The sequence below is a fragment of the Solanum verrucosum genome, unplaced genomic scaffold (genome assembly GCF_900185275.1).
Source record: "Solanum verrucosum unplaced genomic scaffold, falcon-dt-bn FXZP01000252.1, whole genome shotgun sequence".
NCBI classification, from domain to species: domain Eukaryota; kingdom Viridiplantae; phylum Streptophyta; class Magnoliopsida; order Solanales; family Solanaceae; genus Solanum; species Solanum verrucosum.
This window is the reverse complement of record NW_026019988.1, coordinates 344,577-361,708: the sequence shown is the minus strand read 5'-3', so window position 1 is coordinate 361,708 and position 17,132 is coordinate 344,577. Positions and strand designations below refer to the sequence as shown.

The window sequence follows — 17,132 nt, the reverse complement described above, 5'->3', positions numbered from 1 at the left end:
GATTAGACGCACGTGATGATCACGAGTTACCATAGCTTACACCCGACCCGATTTGTTTCAATAAGAGAAAACTTTTTTTCTTTTGTCTCAACTTTCCATGTCTCTTCGTGTTCTTGGTCAAATGATGGTGTGCTGATCATGTGCTTCCTTTTTTATGTTTCTTGGTCACAATTTTTGGAGGAACAAGGAATTGAAGTTAACAGGTTAGATTTTTCTTACATTAGTTGATAGAGATCATATTGCTATTGTTTAAGGGATTATTATAGTGTAAAAAATATTAGAATCGACTTATTATAGTTGCTATTGTTAGGATTTCAGTGTGTTTCGTTGTGTTATTGACTAATTGCTACTGCTAGTAATTTGTTCTCTTCTTGAAAAACTTCAAATTAACCTTTTCGATTGAAAATTAAAAGAGAAAATGAATTCCTACCTTATTGCGCTTGAGGATGATGATGAATTCGTCAGAGAAAGTACCAACATTGACCTTGTTTTGGGGAAGATGATGAAATTGTCAAAAGAGAGTACCAATAGCTCTTTTGAGCTTTGTTATCGGGAAGATCATGTAAAAGAAGTAAATAATTAATTAATAAAGAAAACAAGTGAAACACGACACTTTTTAATTGGTTATTCACAACAAAAACATTTCTTCACGCGCTTGTTGTACGTGTTCACAAATCAGGTGAGGGAATGAGTCAAAATAACCCTTTCACAAAGATATTCAAAACTTTTATGGAGTAATAAAATACTTGCAAAGTTAAGATATCTTTTTGAAAATCCAAAACAACTTTAATGATAACTTTATGTATTTCTCATCACATACATAATCGCTTAATTATATATTATTAACTAAAATTACTAATACTTCTCCATTTCAAACTATATATTATTAAATAAGTTAATAATCAATTACTAATACTTCTCCATTTCAAGCTTTATATTATTAAATAAGTTAATAATCAATTAGAAATATTCCTCCATTTCAATTTGTCTGTCTTGCTTTACTTTTTACAGCATGTGTTGGTATTGTTGCTAAAACCGACTTAGTTTTAGAAGCACTTTTTTAAAATGACTTTTAGAAAAATGCTTTTGAAAATAATAATAATTTGTGTTTGGCTAATTCATTTAAAAAGTGCTTTTAATAAATAAATTATTTGACTAATCTCTTTTAAAAAGCGCTTTAAGAGTCAAATTACAAAAAAAAAAGGACAACTATTAATGTACTTCTAATATTAAAATTATTTTATAGAGAGAAACTATTTTAAATATCTATTATAAAAAAATCAATTAAATTTTATATTTTTTAAAATTAAAATTTACATGTTTAATTTTTCAATCAATATTATACCTTTTTTGGGAGGCTGCAATCTTTGATTGTTATTTTTTCTTCTTTTTTCTAATCTTGTAAAAATATTGTTGTTATTTTTTTTTTCTAATTCTACAAAATACTATGTAAAATAATATATAATATATAAATGTAAAATAAATTATAAAATTTATCATATAAAAATAAAAAATAAAATTCTTAAATGAAATTTAACCAAACATATATGCTAATTATTTAATAAAAAATATATTGGTAAATATGTATATATGAAAATAATATTTAAGTCTTGAGAAAAACAATTTTTTTTTGCTTCTAATTTTTTTAAAAAGCATAAATTTTTAACTTCTTCCCGAAAAACTACTTCTACTTCTATATAAAAACAGTTTTACTTATTTGTTAATTTTTCAACAAAAATGTTTTTTTCTCAAAATAAGTATTTCTGACCTCCCAACAACAATGTCAAGCAGTTTTGTAGTTTCGTACAAAAAAAAAACCTCTTTCGTTTTTTTAATAGCTCTTTAGTTCTAACTTTTCACTCAACCACAAAGACATTTTAATACATTTGTGATTTGACACATCTTTAAATTATGACCACACAATTCAAAAGTAGTATTTCACTTTCTTAAATTTCGTGTCAAATTAAAATTGAACCAACAAATTGCGAAGGAATAGCTTGTTAACTGTGGAAATTGGAAACTAATAGTTTGTGCATCCCATGGCTCACATGTTTTGCTACTTCTAAGGCAATTTTGAGATGATAAAATTCAAAACATATTATAAGACTTCAACTGATTGCTATGGGTCTAAATAGAACCACACGCACAAGTCAAAACTCGATGAACAATGAGCCAGCCTCTTTATCCTTCTCCACATAAATATCAAGCTTTTGTCTGCAGCAGGATTCGGTTCGAAAAACTCGGGTCCCAAAAGACATTACTTTCAACCAATCCAATAATACTACATGATGTATTCTGTGGATTAACACAACCTAAAAATACAATCTTGGGAAGAAGTACAATGCAGAGAAATTAACAATGGCAAGGCATGTAGCTCCTCATTGCAGCACAATAAAAGCCTATAATGATTTTGCATAGAATGAGTTCTAACTAGGCAGAAAATCAGGAGATAGTTTACTTCAAATTGTTCGAAAAGGATCATAATTCTAGCGATACAAAACTTATGGGACATGTGATCATCGTCCTCGACGTGGAGTCCACTCATGTTTTCCAACGACTTGTCACTCCTTCCACATATCGGCAAATTCATCCACCTCCATAGGATTAGACAACTGATGCATCTTTCTCCTGGTCTTTGCTTTGACTTTCTTTGCATATTTGCCAGCCTTCTGTTTTTTCTCTAGTGATCGGATCTGGAGTGATGTTAATAGATAAATATTAGCTACTGTACTTAAGAAGTCAGTTCTTCCACAATATAAAACAAATCTTTGCTCATAGGAAAAACAGTGACCGGCAAGAAGAAAAACGAATCCCTGCTCATAGGGATGAATCTTACCTGATTGGGTGCAACGTAGAATGGGTTCTCATAAAGAGTAGGGCCACCAAAGCTACCACCAAAGATCTTAATTGGGTTCAAGCAAAACCTTGGACCAACCTGCATACATAAACACACAACTTCAATATCAAACATGATAGTTTCTCTAGGACTATTCATAACTTGATTACAAACCTCAACAAGTGTCATCTTTTCCAGGTCCCCACGGTCTATTTTCTGTGTTCCTCCATTATGAGGACATGATATCTGCTCCAGAGAGTCAACAAGTGATGTGAAAAAAAGGTTACAATACTTGGTATAGATATAAAGAGAACCTTTAGAAATGACAGAAGCCTTTGTTACTACAAAGGAAAAAAGAAATAACAGAAGGCTTTGAGGTGAATGATATGCCTATTAGACATCTTTTTCCCCTTGTAGCCAAAAAATATCAAATCCTATGAGTCAGCAGATACTTGGCATGCAATTTTTACCCCTACCAAATGGACCACTAGGATTTGATTTGGAGGTTGAGGGTAGAACTATAGACTTCCTCTTCAACAAAGCAAGTGCAGTGGTAGACTGGTAGTGTGGGTTAAACGGCAGAAAACTTACATATCCATGGATTTTAAGACTAGTAATATCAGATGATCTCATGTACCACTTCTACTTAACATTTATGACTAAGAGACTGTGTATTCTCTCTGTTCCTTTCTATATTTGTTTCTTCTGGCTGTACCAATTCTCAACCTCTAATATTGGCAGAGTATTTATAATTATCCTTTTGGACCGTAAAGGAGGTCATCAAATTTTCTTCTGTTTTGTTTTTTGAGGACTCTTTACATAATGTATATATTTTCCGTGAAAGAAAGGAAAGGCCGAAAGGGGCAAGGATTTCACAATAGCTGGAACTCGAAGGATGAGGGTTGAACAACCTATAGCCAACCCCAAGAAATTTCCTACTGGAGGACAAAGGGGAATAATTGAAGCACACTTTGCTATGGGCAAGAGATGGATCATATAAAGAACTCATTTCTTCAAAACAGAGCAACACTAGCAATGCAGGAAGTTTACTATGGTATGAGTAGTAACGAACCTGGTAATTACGGAACCACACGTGGTCGTCTAGAATTGAAAACACAATTACATGATCATAGAAAGGTTTAGATTTCCGGTGATCCTTCGGGGTTCCAAAAACCTGATAAAACGAAAGAAAAATAATGTGTTAGAATGTCATCAGAGATAGTTAAATAATCATGTCATGAGAAAGTTAAAAATTTACAGAGGGATTTACATAATGGATAATGAATGCAACTCAAACAAATAAACTATTACATTTAAACCTTCAACCTCTAAAGAAATCAGATTCAACAATTTATTTTTTTACGAAAATGCTCTAACCATCACTTAATTTGAATAGCAAGAACGCGTTGAAGAGTCACAGCAAGCAACAAACTTCAATAAAAGAAAAGAAGTGGAAACCGAAGAAGTGCTTGTATATGATTGCAACAGCCCAACTTTTTCACTAAAAATGGCATCTTAAGTAGACCAAATAACTATATTCAAGTAAAAGTAGGTTTTCAGCTTCAGCGTCCTTAGAGGACGGAATAACTAAAAGTTTAGCTAAACATAATAGGCAAAAACTGAAAATGTACTATAAAAACCAACTGTCTACATTTAGTTACGAGGAATTATTCCAAAGATTAATGCTCTGAACAGAGTCAAACTACCTGTATGAACATTTCTTTCAAAAGCTTCCAGTGAGGCTGTTTATCGAAATTGCTTGAGAAAGTCAAAATAGGACGTGAACCCTTCAAGTGATTTCCAGTAAGTTTTAATTCTTCCATCGTGTGCACTTCAAAAACAAATGGAAAAGTATAATAAGTTGGACCTTTCCTCATTCAAGAGAATATCACAAGTGAGGTGAAAAATTTATTTTAGTTGACATACAATTTCAATCGCATCACAATTATACATGAACATCAGAACATGATTGATAAAAAGCATCTACTTGATTACCTGCATTGACTAAAAACTTCACGGATGGACCATTGGGGCATTTGGCCATCCACAGATAGAGGTCTTTTCCCTTCCGGCACTGAAAATAAGAAAATAGAAGATATATAAAAGCAAACATAGGATAATGACGAAAAATAGAAGAGATGAAACCATAGCTTCTAATGGATAAAAACCAAAACGTCGTTCAGCAGAATTTCTATTCAAATGGACAAAACAGATAGAGGCAATTCCATAATCACACGTTAAGTATATTTTCTAGAACAATAAGTCCTAAAGCCTCTATTAGCCAAAATGATATGCTTATGGTATTCTCTGCAACAACTCGAACAGCCTTTGCTATCTGCCATGAGGTAATTTCAAGAGGCTGTCCTTCTCCCACCTGAGAAAATGAACTTGCCTAAGATTTCATTCTTCTCCAGGTTACTCAATCCAAAAGTAAGTCCTTCACAAACCCGAGCATTTGACCATTAAGACAAGCAATTTTATGGCTGTTTTGGTGCATTGTGGGATGATTGCACCAGGGTGAAGGCAAACAATGGTGGGAATATTTGGTTGCCTATAGAAGAGGTATAATCTTTTATAACGAATGTCCACACTAGCAATGAGCTTAACATGCATTTCCATCTTTTGAATGCTTCAGCGCACTATTTTATGGTTTTAATCTTTTGATTAGGTGCATCTAGAACTGGAGACATCAACAGGATACAATGCATATGACTACTCCAACTGATACTAGGTTGTAGGCTTGACCAAGAACAACCTACAGTTTTTTTATAACCAGGAGTAACCTAAACTTTACATTATATATGCATCTTTGGCGCACAGGTAGTTTAACAAAACTCTTTGTTTGCTTTATTTTAAACAAAAAGGCTAAAAGAGAACAGAACTTACCAATCAAATAAAACAAAGAGGGACAGAGCAGAAATTGAAATCTGAAACTTCATATGAAGTCGCAGTCAAAATGCAAAAAGGTAGCAGTGAGTGCTTCAATCAGGCTGATTGTTTTCAGTACATAAAAAATATTGAGAGCACATGAGTAGGAATAATGGGCAAATTAAACCAAACCAGAAGAATAGAATTAGGAAGTTGTCCAATGCATGAGGAGTTCATACAATCCTAAATCCTAAAAATCTAAAAAACGGTGCTAAAAGTAGCTGTCCCGATATTCAATTTAAGCTCAATTGAAAGGCATCTGAAAGAACTAAGTCACAATGACAAGAGGTGGGTTGCTGTGAATTTGTGATGCTAGGCTAAACTTACCGAGTAATTGTTGTAGCACTAATATAATGCCTTTTTTTTCAGAACATTAATTTAATAGAGTGGTAAGAGAATGTGAGTTCCTTCTTCTGACAATTGAAATAGCAAAACAACAAAGAGATTGCAGAGATCACAAGTAATACGGTACAGCATGTCAATTAACCAAGTATCCTCCTCTAAACATGATAAAAATAGAAGTTTACAGAGAACTAGGACCGAAGGATGCACAGACAAGTTAAATACATGCAGCCACTGTTAGACCTTGCATCAGTGTAATAGCCCGCAAATCACATAAGAGAGGTCCCGTAAATCACACAAGAGAGGTATGCTATGTAACAAGCCTTCAAACAAGCTCAAGTAACACCAAATCTTATAGCAAGAAAACTGAAACAGCAAGGATACCTCAAAGAACAAACAAGACGAACAGCTCTTCAACTCAACTAGCTCATTCAAGGTTGCACCTTTAGCATCTTTAGACTCCACTTTGTTATCCTTCTTACAGTGAGGCAAAAGAGACACCAAATTCAACATTAAATGCCGATACCTAAAATCCACAAAAACCCAACAACAAATAAGTCATCTTTTTGATTATTTACAGCAACCCTTTTGACTAAAAAGCTTAAAAAAACACAAACCTGTAGCTAATACGACGAGAACAAGTCACCAAAACTTTCTCTTTATTTCTAAAAGTAACTACTGAAGTCTCTTTGTTTTCATTAGTAGAACCATCTTTAAAACCTAAAAGAGTTCTCTTAGGCCTTTCTATTGCAGTTTCTTCTATGGCCGCAGCCTCTGTTTCTGTGTGCTTCCGCTTCTTTCCCATGGAAAATCTTCAAGAATTTGTTTCAGAGAGAATAGCGGCAGGGGTTTAAGCCAAATTAGGACTGTATTTTGTATTTGTAAGGATTTCAATTTGGGCTTTCTTTTTGGGCTTGCTAAGCTATTGGGCTGCTACATTGTCATAAGCGCAAGCAACACAAATTTTACTAGTTTAGAATCTAATCACGTGTTTTTTCGTGTGTTTTTTGAATTACCATTCGTATCAAATTTCAATCCCCATAGACTAGATAATTACCATTCGTATCAAATTTCAATCAACGTAGACATATATCTAGTGTTGTTGACATGTATTTGGGATATATTGACTCTCTCACTCGTCTCTCTCCCCGTGTATCAATATTTCATAATCAAAATGTAACTGATAGCAAAAATATATGTATCTTAGTTTATCTGACTTGAAATCAATAATATGTAAACTATAGAGAGAATTAATAAATATAATAGGAATATGTATGTAACTAGATGGTTTTTCATTGTTATTAATAGTGTACCAAATTACTCCCTTCGTCCCTTTTACTTGTCAAATATTTCTTAATTTGATTTTCCTTTTTACTTGTCATCTTTGACAAATCAATTAATAGGGGTAAATGGTAAACCATCATATCAATTATCTTTATTTTAATTATTGTGTCAACTGTCAAGTCAAAATTTGACAACTAAAAAGGAAAGAAAAGAGTATTACTTATATTTTTCGGTAATATTTTAGAGGTCGTTTTGTTATAATATATTAGAGAAAACAATACCCATAATTAATTTGGGTATTATTAATTTCTTATTTGATACACATTTTCAATTCTGAGTAATAATTACACGTAGAAGGATATCAAATAGAATGTTATATATATTTTAAAAATGTTATCGAATGAGAAATTAGTATTACCCAATTTTATTTTAAAGGGTTGATTTTTATAAATAAATATTTTTTTTTGTTAAAAATTATGCAATATATATTATTTTTTAATACACAAAATCAAACACTAATATTTAAAATTTACGTAAAAGTTTTATAAATCACAATAATTAACAATTTAAAATATTAAAAAATAAACTAAAATTTGATTGATTCTCAAAAATTCATATATGTCATATAAATTAGAACAAAAGGAGTAAAATATATTATCTAAAACTTACGTACTATAGATTGAAATAATTAACAACTTAAATATTTTAATAACCTATAAAAAATTTTAGCCAACTCTTGAAATTAGACAATAAAAGTAACATATATCATGTGAAAATTAAGTAAAATATTTACTATCAAAATAATTTAACAATTTCAAAAATATCATAAAAAAGAATATTAAATAGAGAAAAAGGACATATATATCTCCGAACTATCATAAATGGTATGCCCTCCGTCATACTTTTGAGACATTGGTGCCTCTGCCGTCAAAAAATTAGAGCATATATACCCTTTATACCAAAACATTTGAACTCTCAAAATTTTCTTTGCTATAAATTAAAACGGAAGGAGTAGCAGATATTATGTGAAAATTATATAAAAAGTAACAACTTGAAATTCCATCTGTTTCACATAAATTAAAGAAAAATAAAGGTAAAAAGGACAAATATACCCCTGAACTATCATAAATGGTATGTAAATACTCTCCGTCATACTTTCGGGACATTGGTGCCCCTGCCATCCAAAAACTAGAACATATACCCTTTATACTAATGGACATACACGCATCATAATCTTATCCAGCGATCCGACATTTATCGACGGATAAGATTGCGCCACGTGTCTCTATTTAGTCTTCCGTTAGAGTGAAGGACATGTATGCTCTAGTTTTTGGATGGCAGGGGCATCAATGTCCCGACGATCATTTACGATAGTTCGAGGGTATATTTGTCTTTTTTACCAAAAATAAATAAAGTAACATATATTAGGTCTGTGCTTTATACCGGGGCTAGAACTTCAAACAGGGGTATTTTGGTCCTTTAAAGCTCACGGTTCATTCTTCTATTCCTTCTCAGTTCTCACTCCATTAACATTTTTACATCGCCTTCACCAGATTTGTTTGGTTTTTATCTCTTCCTAGGTATGTATGTATCTTTTGTGTGTATATATATATATATATATATATATTTATTTATTATAGTATTATCCTTATTTAGAAGGGACAATTGGAGAGGACTAACATAGCATAAGAAAATTGTACCAAAAACAAGTTAAATTGTACTACTTTCTCTTTTTATATAAGCAATATATGTTTTTGTGTGTGTTCGTATATGGAACTAAATTTGGGGATTTGTAATTTTGAGGTTTTCAGACTTAAACGGCTTTCGGGGTTGAGCTGCCCTTGTACAAAAGTGTGTTTGTTTAGGTGATACAATGATGAACTTTTTTAATGGTAAAAAGAATGGACTAGGTGTGTATACAAGAATTATAGGCTAGACAGATTACTGAGAAGAGCTTTAATGCTACTTTTGTAGCACTCATCCCCAAGAAAGTCGGTGCTGCTGAACTTAAAGACTTCAGACCAATAAGTCTGATTATTGGAGTTTACAAGGTGATAGCAAAACTACTGGCAGAAACGCTGAAAAGAGTGCTTGATAAGCCTGTCAACAAAAACCAAATGACATTCATTAAAGGAAGACAAATAATGGATGCAGCTCTCATTGCAAGTGAGTGTGTGGACTCCAGATTGAAAGGAAACATTCCAGGGGTAATGTGCAAGCTGGACATTGGAAAAACATACGATCATGTAAATTGGGGTTTCCTACTAAACACCTTGAGACAAATGGGTTTTGGAGAAAGATGGGTGGTATGGATAAAATTTTGCATAAGCACTGTGAGATTCTCCATTCTTGTAAATGGAGAACCGGTGGGTTTTTTCTCTTCAGGAAGGGGAATCAAACAAGGTGATCCTCCTTCACCCTTTTTATTTATCCTGGTAATTGAGGGATTTGATAGCTTGATAAGGATTGCTACTCAAAACAGGTGGATCAGAGGTTTCCAGATTAGTGGAAACAATGGTGATATTAAAGGGATTTGCCATCTACTTTATGCAGATGACATCGTGATTTTCTGTGAGCCACGAAAGGAGCAATTTAGATTCATCAAACTAATTTTGTTGTTTTTTTAAGCTTGTACAGGTCTAAAAGTTAACTGGGGAAAAAGTATTTTATATCCTATTAAGGATGTGACAAACATCCAAAGTCTAGCTGACATTTTGGGCTGCGGAGTGGGGAAATTGCCCACAACTTATTTGGGTATGCCTTTAGGAAATACATACAAAGACTTGAAGATATGGGACAACATAGTCGAGAAGACTGAAAAGAGACTAGCCAGATGGAAGGCTCAATACATTTCTTTTGGTGGCAGACACATTCGTATCAACTCCGTTCTAGACTCTCTCCCAACATATGTTATGTCTCTTTTCACTATACCAGCAAAAGTGGTTAAGAAATTGGACAAACTTAGGAGAGATTTCCTTTGGCATGGTTGCAAAGAGAACAAAGGATACAATTTGGTCAAGTGGGCAACAATTTTGCATAGAAAAGATAAAAGTGGCTGGGGCATCAGAGATTTGAGGAAGCATAACAACAGTCTTTTGATGAAATGGTTGTGGAGATACACTGAGGAGAGGCAAGCTTTGTGGAAAGATTTGATTAAATGTAAATATGGGGAGGATGGATTCTGGTGTAGTAACATAAGCACAGATGCTTATGGAGCGGGGATTTGAAAAGCTATTAGAAACTTATGGCCCAAGTTATAAGCAAATTTACATATCAAGGTGGGGCATGGAAGGAGAACTAGATCTTGGTGGGATGTATGGATCAAACAAACCCCCCTAAAAGACCTGTTTCCTGATCTATTTATTTTGTGCACCAATTCTGAGGCAATGATCAGTGATTGCTGGACAGTACAAGGTTGGAATCTCTATTTCAGAAGATTTCTAAATGATTGGGAAATAGAGAGAGTAGCCAAATTGTTAGAGGAAGTGGGGGATTTTGCAGGCACCAATACTGACAATGATTTTGTTAGATGGTCACATAGTAAGGATGGGATCTTCCCAGTTGGCAGGGCATATAAAAAGGAGTGCAACTCGCAAAGTAGCAGATACTAGAGTTCATGGAAAAATATCTGGAGGACTGCAGCACCAACAAAAGCTAAATATTTTACTTGGCTGGTCATTAGAAAGGCATGCTTGACACATGAAGTCTTGAGGAAGAAAAGAAAAATCATACTTCCGTGGTGCTCTTTATGTGGAAAGACGGGGGAAACTAACAGTCACCTATTCTTACATTGTACTTTCACAGCACAAATATGGTCCATGTTTCTCAACCATTTAGAAGTGAAATGGACTATGCCCGAACATACAGCTGATTTACTTAGTTGTTGGATCAGGAGAGGAGGTAGCAAGAGACAGAAGACCCGGTGGAATTTGATTCCACATTGGATTTGGTGGACAGTGTGGAAGGAGAGGAATAGTAGGAATTTTGAAGATATATCCAATTCCATTCACAAGGTTAAATGGAATTGCATTGTATCTCTATATTTTTGGTGTAAAGAGATAGGATCAGAGGATTCAGATCAACTTTTAGAACTCTTAGAATCCTTGTAAGTATTATGTTTTTTGTTCTTTTCTGATTTTTTAAAGGTCCCCAGCATATCCTTAATGCTGAAGAATACAATGTTTACCAATTCTAAAAAAATAAAAGCCTAAAGCAGTTGACTCTCCATCAGAACATCTCTTGTTCCTCTCTAACCAAATACACCAAAAAATACAAGCAGGTGTCATTTTTTCTTTTGTTTATTGTTTTGAAGTGGCTAAGGAGTATGAACACACTGCATGAACAAGTTATATAAAAGGTTACCTGAGTTGTACATCAAATTTGGGCTAACATGTGTATGCCTGGCCCATATATGTTACCATTTCAAAGGAGGAGAACTCATTTTGGACTAGAAAGCAGCTTTGTTATAATGCTGGTGTTGTTTTGTTATTTTGTGTGTTCTTTTATATGGTTATAACAGAAAAAATTTCAAATGTGTTTTTGTGCATGTTTTGATATATGGTACGCATGATTTGGAATGAAAAACGATAATTGACTAAGCAGTAAATTATCTGTGATAATAATTGTTAGTTTTTCAGCCGATTAGCTCTATATATTTGGAAAACTAAACTTCACTCTCTTTTCAGTTGTCTCTTACCAAATTAGCTAATGGGTGACAAGAAGAAGGCTGGTGCTCTATTTGTGAGGCTTGTTTCAATTGCTAGAACTGGATTTTTCTATGTGAAGAAGAAGACCAAAACACTTATAACGAATCAGACGAAGCTTGAATTTAGAAAGTTTGATCCTCATGTGAATTGTCATGTTCTGTTCAAGGAAGAAAAGATGAAGTGATGCAAACACCAAACTTTTTGCCAAATCCTCTTTTTAACGGTTAGCTTTCATTTTTTCAGCAGCCAGTTGTGAAATTAGACAATAGTTCTTTTTGCTCACTTGTGCTACCACAATTGAAGTTAGTTTGTGTAGTTCTATCTATGGAATTCTCTGAATTCGTTCGTAATCATATTGAATGAAACATATAGTTATAAAAGATTGACTTTGAACAAACAATTCCATTGTATGATTCCTTAGGTCGATTTGATTTGATACTTTCTTGAACTCCCCTATGTTTGATTGTTGAGGTTTTATCTATGGCAATCAACATAGTTTGAATCCATAATGTACACCTAACTTACATATTATTACATTTTTTCCTCTGAATCTCAGGGCATGGTAGCTAATGGAAGACCAATATATCAAAATAACATATCATAAAATTAATACTACACAACCAGCACATATTTTACCATTGAGCACTTTAAAAAGATGGCTCTCACAAGATTTGTGCATCTCAATCCATCTAATTAAAAATATATATTACATACCAAACAATCAGAAGCAAATTGTCTCAATACACAAATGAAAACTAACAATAATTACAAGAGGATAAGGCAAAATGACAGTTGCAACAACATATTCAGTGTAATTCCATAAGTGGGGTTAAGGGATGATGTTATGTAGAGATAGAGAGACTCCTTCTGATAACCGAACTAATAATTGCAAAGTGAAATTTTACATGTCTCTAAGCAATGAGGAAAGGCAAAATAGTCAGCATGAAGGAATCATAAGTGAACGTTGCTGAGCCAGAGTAAGTAATATCCTTCTCCTTGAATTTCTCTGTCAGTCCCTGCACATATACATGACTTTCTGAGAATTGAAAATACACATCTTAGTTTTAAGACGACAAGAATTAAAAGTCTTCTTTGGCGATCTTAATGTTTGAGACCAACATTCTCATCCCTCCCTCCCCAATGAACCTTTGTCATAGGAATAACATGACATTTTCAAGAACAGAAGATATAAAGAGTACTTTTAATATATAATAATTTATAGACACCTTTTGCGTCTCTACCTCGGGGTAAGGTTTGCATACACTTTACTCTCCTCAAACAACACATGGGATTATACTGAATATGTTGTTATATAAAGTATAAACCCTTTAGTTTATGACGACAATATTCTAATGTTTCTTTACGATATTAAAGTTTGAGACCAACATCTTCATTTCACCCACAAGAACCTTTCTTATAAGAATGACATGGCATGTTTAACATCAAAAGATATAAAGGGTATTTTTGATATGTTATATACACCTTTTAGTGTAAGACGACAAGATTCAAAAATCTTCTTTGCGATCTTAATGTATGTAACCAATCAAACTAAGACACATATGATGAATGGAAGAGGGGGGGGGGGGGGGGGGAGAAGCTTACCTTGACAGTGAGGCAGCACCTAAATCAAGCCCATGAAACAAAAGGAGAAAACAGTAAAGTTAGAAAAAATAGAAGAAAAATGATGTTAGGGAAGTGATAAATTGTTGGGGAAACATACTCAATGAAGTTATCATATTCAATGGCCTTATTCATTCCACCAGTTTTGTCAAACTTGGAAACCAGCAACTCCAAAACAGGACCATATACAGCATATCCAAGTTTTGTCAAACTTGGAAACCAGCAACTCCAAAACAGGACCATATACAGCATATCCCAGGCTATGTAAGGCCTCTCTTAATTCAGAGGAATCAATTTTTCCACTCCTATCCTTGTCAAATCTTTCAAAAATTGCCTGCATAAATTACAAGTTTTTCAATAAGATATAGCATATAAAGAAACACATCTCTCAAATTTGAGAAAAAGTAAAATGCACAAAGTCATGTTGCTCGTGACTCTCAAAAATGTTGTCGCAGTCATGTCGATCCTCAAAATATACACTACTTTTGGAGGATCGGACATGCATCCGTCGATATTTTTAAGAGTCCGAGCAACATAGATCCAAAGGTGGCTATGAGAAATTCAACTTCAACTTACCCTCCAGTTTTGAAGACTATAGAAGACTGCAGTGAATTCTTTGGGACCTGCTTCCATAAAAAAGGTTGGATCATATGAAAAGAGTTAATAGTAAAAAAACACCTAAACTATCATCTTTTCAGTTTTTGCTAGTTCCATAGCTCAACTATCCATTGTTCTATTTAACTACCTAAATTATCACCATTTTGCAAATTTCATACCTCAACTATCCATTGTTCTATTTAACTACCTAACCTATCACTAGGGGTGTCAATGGTACGGTTCAGTCGGTTATTTTTTTTAAAAATTATACCATCCCTATTTTTCGGGTATTTTATAATATATAACCAAAATTAGATTTTTTAAAATAATCTCAATCATATCGGTTTCTTTTGGTACCGGTACGGTTCGGTTAATTTTCGGTTTTTATTACTTTTAAAATATCACCTCAAAATAGACTACTATTAAAATATTTTTTTCACAAATATGTTCTTGAAGAAACACTTTAATTCTTCACCAAGAAGACAAGAATGTAAAACTTATTGCCGTATTGTTTGATCTTAAATATTTAATAGGAGTGTTTGCATAGGTTTTGTTGTATTGTTTGATAGAGTATCTATTACAGTATCTTTTACTTTTAAACCTAATTAAGTAAAGGCTAATTCAAGAGCAAAGACCCAAAGTCGTCTAGTCACCAGAGGCCTAGGACCTAGGAAACATATTTATATATTAAATTTAACATATTGTTACTATACAAAATATATTTACATACATGTTAAGGTTATCTGGTTCGGTTTGAGATTTTTTTGGTTTTTTACATAAATTAAAATAACATAAATGTTATAAAACATATTTATATATTAAATTTAACATATTGTTAATATACAAAATATATTAACATACATGTTAAGGTTATTTGGTTCGGTTTGAGAATTTTTTGGTTTTTTTCATAAATTAAAATAACATCCCAATTGTTCAGGACGGTTATACACTTAAATAAAAGTCCACGGTTTTATTGAAAAAAATAACATAAATCGGTTCGGTTCGGTTCGATTAGATTTGGTCAGTTTTTCATATTCTTTTGACACCCCTACCTATCACCATTTTGCAAGTTTCATACCTCAATTATCCATTGTTCTATTTACCTACCTAAACTATCACTATTTCTCAAGTTCCATACCTCAACTATCACTCCTTTTGTATTAAATCACACCTCGATGCTGAGTTGACCTACACACATCTGTTGGCGATTGGGAATAACATTTGGTCTACACTATTCTGTTGGCTTCATCACTCTCATTGACTATGCTTTTCAAACTATTTTGAAATGCTTTTACTTGAGCCGATCGAGAGCCTATCGGACCTTCCAAGGTAGGGTTAAGGTCGATATACACACTTCCTTTTCTAGACCCCACTTGTATGATTATACCAAGTATATTGTGGTTATTGTATCAACCTCATGATTATTTTACATAAAAAAGAAATACAACTACTTAGTATTAACAAAAAAATAAACTTTTTTAACAGTGGAAGAAATGTCAGCCAGAGCAGTTGACCTAAAAAATGAAATGTTGATTAACAAATAATTAAAAATCCTCCACTCTAATTCTATCTATAAGTATTTTAGTCCACACGCGTTTATAAGACCCCACTAATGGCCTTTTTTGCATTAAATTAATAAGCAAACCTTAATTACAAAGTTTAATCCCAAATCAACCAAAATACTTCACGGTCTCATATTAGTTGAACGTATTTTACTTTAAAAACAATAAATAAAATTATTTTTTACTACTTTACTATTGTCTTTCTCCAATAAATCACAATTTATTTAAGAACAAGATTAAGCTGGTCTTATTTTAAAAATATTTAATACTAACCATTAAATGGGACAAAAAATAATAATTTCGTCTTAGAATTAGTAAAACGAAGTAAATTGGTAAAAGATTGTTAAATATTTGACAGATACACGACAATTTTGAATCTATATATTTTTATTTTTATTAATCATTTTCTCACTTTATTTAGCCTTAGCATATCTTGATTAATTTCACAACATATTTATAATCTTTCATTAACAAAAAATATTAAGTAATTAAAATCACATGATGTTTTTGTCTTTAATAGATTTTATTTTTTTGGTTAATTTTTCACATTTTTTTTAGATGACCAAGTCAGCTTGTGTCCAACTCAATTAATTTCATTCTATCCACTAACAACAATGGGGAAAAATATATTAAAATTTGAACCTACATCATGGTTCTCAAGTCATCGTCATTAAATTTTTTTTAAAAATTTGTAAACAAATTAGTAGAAAGAAGAAGAATTTACCGATTTTTCTGATATTGGTATTGGTGAAGAGATACATAAGTAGATGAACAGTTCTCAATCCAAAGCTTTGATTATACGAAGACAGTGCCTTCTGCAATTCCTTATCATCAATAAACCCACTACCATCCTGATCCGCCATTTGAAAGCAAGACATCACATTCGGGTCGGTTCCGGGTGGAAAAATCGACGGCATCAGTGACGAAAACGGATTCGATCCGTAAGGACCTGGGTAACCGCCGGAAGACGGGGTATTGTCCTTCGGAGGTTTATTTAGGTCACCGTAGGGTGAGCTGTGGACTTGTTGTGGTGGTGGAGCACCGTAGGGTACTGGAGCTGAACCGCCGTATGGAGCGGAGGAGTACGGTTGAGATTGTGGTGGTTGGTGGCCGTAACCATAGCCGGAGGGATTGTGAGGGTAATCGGACATATTTTTGTTTCGCCGGAGAGAAGTTTCAAATTTCTGTGAAGTGATTTTGGGGAAAATGGGGGATTACACCTTGTTTGGATGATTAAATATGAAATCTATTTTGATT

At 33.1% G+C, this 17,132-nt stretch overlaps 3 protein-coding genes across 4 annotated transcripts; 1 reads left to right on the top strand and 2 right to left on the bottom strand.

The window, feature by feature from the left end:
• Positions 1–2,240: 2,240 nt before the first annotated feature.
• Positions 2,241–6,958, bottom strand: LOC125818624 (ribosome biogenesis protein BRX1 homolog 2-like). Its single transcript, XM_049498129.1, has 8 exons — positions 6,724–6,958; positions 6,491–6,632; positions 4,832–4,910; positions 4,543–4,667; positions 3,909–4,010; positions 3,011–3,082; positions 2,837–2,935; positions 2,241–2,693 (listed from the first exon to the last, which is right to left on the bottom strand). Exons 1-8 carry the CDS (start codon positions 6,909–6,911, stop codon positions 2,562–2,564), a joined length of 939 nt encoding a protein of 312 aa, XP_049354086.1. The 5' UTR covers positions 6,912–6,958; the 3' UTR covers positions 2,241–2,561.
• Positions 6,959–12,075: 5,117 nt separating this feature from the next.
• Positions 12,076–12,534, top strand: LOC125818636 (uncharacterized). Its single transcript, XM_049498145.1, has one exon. The coding sequence runs from the start codon at positions 12,098–12,100 to the stop codon at positions 12,278–12,280; it is 183 nt and encodes a 60-aa protein (XP_049354102.1). The 5' UTR covers positions 12,076–12,097; the 3' UTR covers positions 12,281–12,534.
• Positions 12,535–12,726: 192 nt separating this feature from the next.
• Positions 12,727–17,132, bottom strand: LOC125818629 (calcium-binding protein CBP-like). Of its 2 annotated transcripts, none has more exons than XM_049498133.1 (6): positions 16,600–17,132; positions 14,293–14,339; positions 13,973–14,050; positions 13,817–13,914; positions 13,699–13,717; positions 12,727–13,112 (listed from the first exon to the last, which is right to left on the bottom strand). In XM_049498133.1, exons 1-6 carry the CDS (start codon positions 17,024–17,026, stop codon positions 13,008–13,010), a joined length of 774 nt encoding a protein of 257 aa, XP_049354090.1. In that variant the 5' UTR covers positions 17,027–17,132; the 3' UTR covers positions 12,727–13,007. The 2 variants fall into 2 exon arrangements, with proteins under 2 accessions (XP_049354090.1, XP_049354092.1); XM_049498135.1 differs by having other exon boundaries at positions 13,817–13,884; positions 13,937–14,050; positions 16,600–17,095.